At 69.8% G+C, this 8,958-nt stretch overlaps 1 protein-coding gene across 1 annotated transcript; it reads left to right on the forward strand.

The window, feature by feature from the left end:
• Positions 1 to 613: 613 nt before the first annotated feature.
• On the forward strand, positions 614 to 3,986 carry CIST1 (colon, intestine and stomach enriched 1). The gene is made up of 4 exons (XM_070059006.2): positions 614 to 802; positions 2,377 to 2,937; positions 3,590 to 3,744; positions 3,831 to 3,986. The coding sequence occupies exons 1-4, from the start codon at positions 691 to 693 to the stop codon at positions 3,876 to 3,878; spliced, it is 876 nt and encodes a 291-aa protein (XP_069915107.1). The 5' UTR covers positions 614 to 690; the 3' UTR covers positions 3,879 to 3,986.
• Positions 3,987 to 8,958: the final 4,972 nt, after the last annotated feature.

Below are 8,958 nucleotides of genomic sequence, written 5' to 3' on the forward strand. Positions count from 1 at the left end.
GGGGGAGGGGGAAGGGGACCAGTCCAGAGCGGTCTTGGGGCCCCACCTTCCACCCCTGGGGGGTCTGGGCCCACACCGGGGCCCCTTAGTCATTTCTTGGAGACCTGGGATGAAAGAGAGAGAGAGAGAGAGAGAGAGAGAGAGAGAGAGGTCTTCCATCTGCTGGCTTCCTCCCCAGATGGCCACAAGGCCAGGGCTGGGCCAGGCTGAAGCTGGGAGCCAGGAGCTCCATCCGGGTCTCCCGTGGGTGCAGGGGCCCAAGGACTTCAGCTGTCACTGCTGAGTGCGTCCCTTGTCATGGGAACGCTAAAGATTCTAGTCACACCCTTATGGGGGGTTCGACGCTGGGCCCACAGCCGGGGGGTCCACGTCTGGATGACACGGAGCTGGACACAGGCGCTCAGAGCCCCCCCCCGGGGGGTCAGGGAGGGGCCGAAGGTGCTGGGGGCAGCTTGGAGGATGCGGACCTGACGCGCGCCGGACACGGCCCAAGCCTGCTGCTGAGCGGAGGCTGGGCTGGCGCCGGCGGCAGCCGAGAGCGCCCCCTGGTGGCCTTGTATCCTGCACGCCCCCTCGCAGTTCCGCGCACCGCCAGCAGGGGGCGAGCGCGTGTCTGCGGGAGTGCATTGGGAGCGGGCACCTGGCCGGTCACCTGGGCAGCCCGGGAGGTGGGCCCGCCCCGGCGCAGGCATGGGGAGCTCCCGGCGGCCGCCGCCGCTGCCGCTGCTGCTGCTGCTGCTGCTGCTACCGTTGCCGAAGGCTGACACAGCTTCGTCCACTAGGACCGTCGTCGCCTCCGCAGGTAAGGGCAGGTGCAGGGAGACCTGGGCTTCCAGAAAACTGAAAGCGACCTTGGGCTCCCAAGCCCCGCGCCCAGCGCAGCCGTCTGTCTCAGCACAGCCCCCGAGGGAGACGGGGGAGGCCCCCAGGCCACGGGGTGGGGGTGCTAGGGGAGGCCCCCAGGCCACGGGGTGGGGGTGCCAGGTCCTTCTCGGAGTCTGCCCTCGCTCCGTCCTGCTGTCCTGGGTGTGAGACGGACCTCGGGGTGCAGGGAGTCCAGCCGCCCGCCCCAGCCTGAACTCAGCACCCCGTGTGCGTCCCCAGTTCAGGCTCAGCTCAGCCTGGACGCCCTGGGCTCCCCACCTCCGCCCCCAGGCACCAGTGGGGGCCTGGCGTGCGCCGCCGCCGCCTCCTTGAAGGCTACCTGGGTTTGCTCAGTTCCCTTTCAACATTCAGAGAGCTGGGTTTCCCTGGCCGCCCCCCCCCCCCCAGCCCCTGAGTCCTCTCCCTGCCCACGGAGCCTGGCGTCCCAGGCGCCCCCCACCCCAAGCCTGAGTCCATAAAAACGGGAATGAGGTCGGCCCGGGTCCCACTCCCCGGCCAGGGCCCTCCCCGCCCCGGGCCTGGCGCCTGGACGGAGCAGGCGGGGCGGGGGGCGCGGGCGGGGGGGGGCACAGCGGGGCGCCCCTCCCTCCCGGCCCGCCCTGGGCTTCACTTCCGCCTCTCTGCGGCCTGGGCGGGTGCGAGGAGGAAGCCGAAACCGACCGGGACGGGTGGGGCGGGCGCGCCTGGGGCCGGGCAAGAAGTCGTGGCGGGCGGGGCGGGGCCCGGGCGCGCTCCCCCCCCCCCGCAGCCCCTCCGGCCCCGCCCCCCATTCGCCACAGCCCCTCCGGCCCTGCCCCCAGCTCCCCTCCCCCTGCAGCCCCCCGCCCCCCACCCAGGTCCCGCCCCCGCAGACCCCCGGGCCCCCCGACCCCAGCAGGAGGGGGGCGGGCGGGGTCCTCAGACCCGAGGTCAGCCTGGCCCCCCCCCCCCCCCGCCAGGTGCACGGGCGCGGACGGTGGGGGAGGCTCCCTGGGCTCAGGGCCGCTCCTGGGACCCCGCCCCTCCCCCACCGCGAGGAGTGGGCGGGGCCGCGGTCGGAGGGGGGCTCGGGGGACCTCGGCCCTGGCCGCCCCGCCTCCAGCGCGCAGAGGGTTTGTTTGTTAGGGTTTATTCATTTGAAAGGCAGAGAGAGAGAGAGAGGGAGAGAGAGAGAGGCCTTCCATCTGCTGGGTCACTCCCCACATGGCTGCAATGAGGCTGGACCAGGCCCAAGCCAGGAGCCAGGTGCTTCTCCTGGTCTCCCATGGGGTGCAGGGCCCAAGCACTTGGGCCATCCTCCACTGCACTCCCGGGCCACAGCAGAGAGCTGGCCTGGAAGAGGGGCAGCCGAGATTCGAACCCGCGCCTCTGCGGGAGGCCCGGATGTTCCCGCTGGGCCGCTGTCGGGGACGTTTGGAAGATCGCGGGGTGGGGGTGGGGGCCGGGGCCGGGTCTCCGTCCTCCGCTCCCCGACCCCTGACCCCTGACCCCTGACCCTGGTTTTCTTTACAGGGGAGGAAAGTAGCGGTCTGAGCGCCTCCCCCTCCAACTCAGACCCCTCAACGACACAGGCAAGCTCCGCCCCCTCTACAACACCAACAGGCTCCTCCCCCTCAACCTCTCCAACCCCCGCCTCAACGACACAGACAAGCTCCGCCCCCTCGTCTACACAGACAAGCCCCGCCCCCTCGACATCACCAATTGGCTCCACCCCCTCGACTTCTACAACCCCCACCTCAACGACACAGACAAGCCCCGCCTCCTCATCTACACAGACAGACCCCCACACCTCTATACCAACAGGCTCCACCCCCTCAACCTCTACAACCCCCACCTCAGCATCACAGGCAAGCTCCGCCCCCTCGTCTACACAGACAAGCCCCGCCCCCTCGACATCACCAATTGGCTCCACCCCCTCGACTTCTACAACCCCCACCTCAACGACACAGACAAGCCCCGCCCCCTCATCTACGCAGACAAGCTCCGCCCCCTTAACGCAGATGAGCCCCATCTCCACAACGTCACCGGCCAGCTCCGCCCCCTCCAGTTCAGAGACTCCCACCCCTGGCCCAGGTGAGCCTTAACTTAGGTGGGGGGGGCAGGGGCTCCAAGGTGCAGTTCGAGGCCTGGCCGCCAGGGGGCGGCAGAGCCGTGGGAACGCGCAGCCTCTCGGGCGGCGGCTGCGCCACGGGGGGGGGGGGGTAAACAGCTAGCGGATTAAGCACCTAGCAGATTAAGTACCTAGCAGATTAAGTACCTAGCGTATGTCAGGTCCCAGAATCCGCAGTTACACAAGGATTCCTGCTCCGGAGGGGAACGGGTTGAAAATTACACCTGACGATGCTTCTAAAAGGTAGAGAAATTTGAACTCCATGTGGGGTTTTTAAATTCATTTATCTGAAAGTCAGAGTTATAGAGGGAGAGAGGGAGACCTTCCATCCTCTGGGTCACTCCCCGGATGGCTGGGCCAGGAGCTCCGTCCGGGTCTCCCCGCGCTCGGGCCCTCACTGCTGCCTCCCAGGCCGTCGCGGGGGGCCGGACGGGAAGTGGAGCAGCCGGGCCGCGAACCGGCGGCGGCTTCACCCGCTGCGTCCCGGTGCTGTGCCAGGGCTCTGCCTCTGCGCGCGGCCCCAGGAGGTCACCGAGGTGGGGCGGGCGGAGTCCATGCGGCTTCCCCGGGGCCGGCCCCGCTGGGCTCACCCGGGGCCGCCTCTCCCCGCTGCAGGAGACCCGGGGACCCCGCGGCCACACCGGGACCCGGGCGCCGTGGTGGCCGCGTGTGTGCTGCTGTCCGCTCTGGTCGTCGGCGCCGCGATGGCGGCCGTGCACTGGGGCCGGCGCCCGCAGTCCGCCTTCCACAAGATGGAGGAGATGACCCTGGTGAGCTGAGTGGGGGTGGGGGGCGGGGCGGGGCTGGGCCGCGGGTCCCCGCGGGCGCCTGACCTCTTGCCCTGTCTCCTTTCCAGGGAAACCTCAGCGACTCAGTGTCCTTTGCCCGCCTCCCGCCGGAGTGAGGGGCTCCCGGCTGTGTGCACCTGCTGTGTGCCCGTCCCACCTGCCTGGGGCTCCCGGGCAGGGGCAGAGCCGGCGGAATAAAGGCCTCCCAGAGCCTCCTGGGACCAGCGCTGTGTGCACCTGCTGTGTGCCGGTCCCGCCCTGGGGCGCACAGGGAGGGAGGGAGGGAGGGGTGGGTTTTCTCCCCGAAAACACGGGCTCCCCGCCAGCAGGGCGGCACGCGCCCATCTTTCTCCAGGTCTTCAGGAGCTGGGTTCCCAGGAGGCAGGGTCAAGGCTGGGGATGGGGTGGGTGGGGAAGTTCCAGGAGCTTGCGGGGGCCGAGACCCCCCCGCCGCCTGTGGCCTGAGGCGGAGCACTCGCTCTCACCCTCCCCTCCCATTGTACGGAACGGAAAACTGAGGCCTCCACGCGCCCCCTGCAGGACAGCCCTGACTTCTTCCCCCTTGGGGCTGTGTGCCTTGGCCCCGCCCACACGGTCTCCTTGAAGCTGCCCCCCACCCCGTCCCCTGGATATGGACATGCCCAGAAGTCAAGGGGTCAAGGTCACACTTCTCACTCATTACACCATGCTTTGATGAGTTTGCCGGTGAAACATTGACTTCCAGGCAGGAGTGGGCATGGGGGAGGGGCCTCGGCAAACCTTGAGCCCCTCCCCCCTACAGGGCCTCAGCTGTCCCCCCCCCAGCCCCTGCAGATTCGGGGGCTGCCCCTCCCGGCCCCTCCCCCGCCCTTGCACCTGCTGGGGCCCAGCCTCTGTCCAGCGCTCGGGTCAGCTGCCCCGCCGTCCCGAGGGAGGCACGTGCCCACTCAGCGAAGGGCTCTGCTGGGGGTTGGAGGTGGGGGCGTGGACGGGAGTGACCCTGGCCCCCCCCCCCCCGCGGTCACAGGACTCAGACTGAACTCGGCCTTGGCAGTGAGCAAGCGCCAGCCTGCTGCGCCTCCCAGAGCACGCCGGAGCTGGAAGGGATGTGGAGGGTCCCAGGCAGGGGGCTGGGGTGCTGGTAACACCCCCAAGACCAGCCGGGCGGGGCGGGGAGCCTGGAAGCCAGGAAGTAGTTTCCAGGCCCCCCGAGGTCCCTCCAGGCTGCTGCGTGGGTTCAGGAGGGGGCTGGGCTTGGGGGCACGGGTGGGCATGAGGGGTGTCCCAGCGAGGACCCCTGCTCACATCCAGGCGGTGACAGCGGGGTGCGGGCGCGAGTTCCCGGCCTGGGGGTGTCCCGCGGGGGCGTGGCCGGGGTCCCATAGCCCTGTCCCCAGGTCCAGAGATGGCGTGAGACATCAGCTTGGGGGGGCCGCCGGGGGCACACACGGTCTTTCCCTGAGCGCCGGCGCCCAGGTCCCGGCCGCGGTCCCGACCCCAGGTCCTGCGCATGCGCGCCCGTGGAGTCCAGGCTTAGGCCGCGACCACGCACGTGGGACACCCCGAGCTCTCCGTCCTGGCCTCTGCGGCCGTCTGGGGAGCGAACCGGCATGAATCAGTCAACAGCTTTGCCGCGGCTCGCGTGGACCAGGCTGAGCGCACAGCCCCATTTCACAGATGAGAAACTGAGGCGCGGAGACCCATTCAGCGCGGAGCCCAGCAGGCTGCAGCCCGGCGGGCCGGGCACTCGCTCAGTTGTCCTGCGGCCACACCGCAGCCTCGGGGCGGAGCGGTTCTAGGGGCGCGTTCACTGGAGGGTCCGCACGTCCCCTCTCCGACCCCCACCCCAGAGGCAGCGTCAGAGGATGGACGCCAGGCACAGAGGCCGCGTCCACCGCCCCCCGCGGCCTTCCCAGAGCCAACAAGACCCCTGCTGGGGCTGACTCCGAGCCCCTCCTCCAGCTGAGCCGAAACCCTCGCCGAGCACGCTGCTTCCAGGATCCCGCGTGGCGCCGGCTCTGGGGGTGCGGAGGCTGGGACCCCGCCGCTTCCCAGCTCCCAGCTCCCTCCGGCCGGACGGCGCCGTGGTCTGGGGGCGCTCCCAGCACCCTCCTCCCCATGCTCTGCCTTCAGCACCTTGGGCGCGGACAGCTCCCCCGGCCGGCCGCGCGTGGAGACCCCGGGGGCGGCGCCGGGGCGGAGGGGGCGTCCAGCGGGTGGAGTTTCCCCCGCGGCCGCCCAGGCGCAGCCACGTCCCCGGAGCCCTTGCACGCTTCCACTCGGACCCGCACCACTCCGGCGGGAAGTCGGGGCGCTCCTGGCCCACCTCCTTGCCCAGGCGGTGGGGGCAGGGGGCGGGAACGGCAGAGCCCTATGCTGCGGCGTGGGGAGGCCGTCGGAGCCTCCGTGGACCCGTGTGGTGAAGTCGTGCCTGTGAGAGCTCGTTTCGAGCATTTAGCAGGCTGGGAGGACTTCCTGGAGGGGGTGGGGCTCCAGGTGTCTGGGGGGGGGAGCGAACATCTGAGCAACAGTGACCGGGTGGGGCTGAGCCTCGCAGGTTCAAGGGGCAGCAAGGGCGGAGGTGAAGCCGGAGGGAGGGAGTTCTTGGAAGAGGGCCGATAGTCCCCGTGGGGCCCCTGGGGAGGTCAGACTCCGACCCCAGGGGCGATGAGGGGCCCTGGGCTGACCCGTGTGACCCGGCCTCTCCCTCCCCACTCGGCCCGAATCCCCCATGGGGACTGGGGGACCTCAGCTTGCCGATCTGTGAAGTGAGCGCCCTTTGCTCTCTGGTGCCACCTGGTGGCGGGGGGGGGAAGTGCGCACCCAGGCCAGGGCCCCCAAATGGTGTGTTGAGGGGCCCGGTGTGGGACGCGGGCATCTGGGGCCGGAAGCCGGGGCCCCTTCCGCTTCACGTGTTTGTCTGCCTTCCGCGCCCCCTGGGACCACGGGGGCCTCTCCCACAGGGCTGAGTGACGTCCCCCCAGGGCCACGCGGGGGCCTCCGTCCCCTGGGAGTCGCTCTAATGAGCTCTGGCCCCCGAGGCTGCCCCGTCGGGCCGGGTGTTGGGCTGCGGAGTTGGAGGGGGCCGGTGCTCCCGGGCCTCAGTCTGCCCATCCAGCAATGGAGACAAAGTCCCCAGTCTGGGGCGGCTGCCTCCGGCTGTCCCACGGCCGCCGGCTCCAGGGAATTCTGTCTCGGGGAGCTTGGGGGCAGGCGGCAGCCGCGGGGACGGGCGGCAGCCCAGGGCAAGGGGCCTGATCGGGGCCAGAGCCCCCCGCGGGGCCTGGCTGGGTCCCAGGTGTGCCAGGGCCCCCCTCCTGGGACCCCCAGCCCTGTAGAAGGGGCGGGGCCAGGCTGAGCGCTGAGAACCCAGCAGAGGCCACAGGACCCTTCCAGTGCCCTGGGTCCTACCGGGGGCGGGGCTGAGGTACCTGGGGGCGGAGCTAGGGCCTCCGGGGAGCAGAGCTGAGACCCAGGGGGTGGAGCTGAGGCCTCCAGGGGGTGGAGCTGAGGATCCTGGGGGTGGAGCTGAGGCCTCTGGGGCGGAACTGGGGCTCCTGGGGGTGGGGCTGAGGCTTCCCGGGGGCAGAGCTGAGTCTCCTGGGGGCGGAGCTGAGTCTCTCAGGGGCGGAGCTGAGTCTCTCAGGGGCGGAGCTGGGGCACCTGGGGGCGGAGCTGAGTCTCTCAGGGGCGGAGCCGAGGCCTATGAGAGGTGGAAGGCTTGGCACCTGTGGAGATAGGATGTTTGTGCAGTGCAGGCGGCGCGAGAAGGTGCAGGCGTCCGGAGACGGGGCCTGGGGGCGTCCGAGCACCTGGGGGCCATGCGGGGGCTGTGGGAGAGGAGCTCCGAGCCTCAGTGTGCGCACCTGGACAATGGGACGATGGGAGCAGCCTCCGCGCCCCGTTCGACTTCCTCATCTCGCGCTTCTCCGCGGTTAGCAGCAGAGGTGGCGTCAGATCGAAGCCCCAGGCCACCTGCTACATACCAGGACTGGAAGCCGCAGCTGGCTCCGGGCCTCAGTTTCCCCGGAGGGGGGCTCATCAGGGAGTGGGGCGGGGCTGGCGGGCCTGATGGGACGGAGGCGAGGCCGGGGCGGGGCTGCCAGGCGGAGGCGGGGCCTTAGCAGGGCTTCTGCCCTCTGCCGAACGCTCCTGACCTACTGGGGAGAAGCCCCCGGCGCTGCCCTCCTGGCCGGGGGTCCCACAGGCTGAGCTGGGCGAGCTCCCCAAGGCGGGGGGCGGGGGGGAGGCGGCCGCGCCCCTGGAGGCCCAGCCTGACGTGGGAGCAGGGCTGCCTGACAGGCCCCGGCTCACCCCTCGGGGGCCCCTTCATTCCTGGTCGAGTATTTATTGGGCGCCTGCTGTATGCTGGCTCTCTGGGCCGCGCCCCTCCCCTGGCTCCTCACGGCCGCCCGCTCCGGGCACTTGGACAGCTCCCGGCTGGCCGGCAGTGACTGATGCTGGGGCCTGGGTTCCAGTCCGGCCCCCTGCTCATGCGCACCCTGGGAGGCGGCTCGGGCCCCTGCCGCCCACCTGGGAGACCCCTATGGGGTTCTGGGCTCATAGCTGTGACCTGGCCCAGCCGGTTGAGCCGACTGATGGATCTCTCCGTGTCTCTGACTCTGCCTTTTAAAGAAATTAAAAACAAGATTTAAAAGAATTAACCGTTCGCGTCTTAACATCCCTGCTATCCGACACCAGCGCCCCTGGGAACTGAATGCGGGCGGGCTGCGCCCCCTGGCGGCGAGAGCCAGAAGTGCGGCCTCCCCGTCCGGTCCCCTGCCTGATCACGTGCCCACGACTCCCGCCCTGACATCAGCACTGGGAGATATGACGTCAAGGTTGCCACGAACCATCAGAGATCCCTCCTCGGACCCGGAAGTCATCAGGGGCCGTGAACTTCAAATCTCTCCTTGAAGACTTTTTTTTTTAAAGATTTATTTTATTTATTTGAAAAACCGAGTTACCCAGAAAGAGAGGTAGACAGAGATCCGTCCACTGGTCCACCCCCCAGATGGCCACAATGACAAGGGCGGGGCCAGGCCGAAGCCGGGAGCTCCATCGGGTCTCCCCTGCACCTGGCCTATCCTCCACTGCTCTCCCAGATGACTAGCAGGGAGCGGGCCTGGAAGTGGAGCAGCCGGGACTCGAACTGGCGCCCCTGTAGGATGCCAGGGTCACAGGCGACGGCTTCACCCACGGGGCCACGCCGCCGGC

The sequence above is a fragment of the Oryctolagus cuniculus genome, chromosome 16, assembly GCF_051225735.1.
Source record: "Oryctolagus cuniculus isolate XC-2025 breed Fujian yellow rabbit chromosome 16, ASM5122573v1, whole genome shotgun sequence".
Taxonomy (NCBI): Eukaryota; Metazoa; Chordata; class Mammalia; order Lagomorpha; family Leporidae; genus Oryctolagus; species Oryctolagus cuniculus.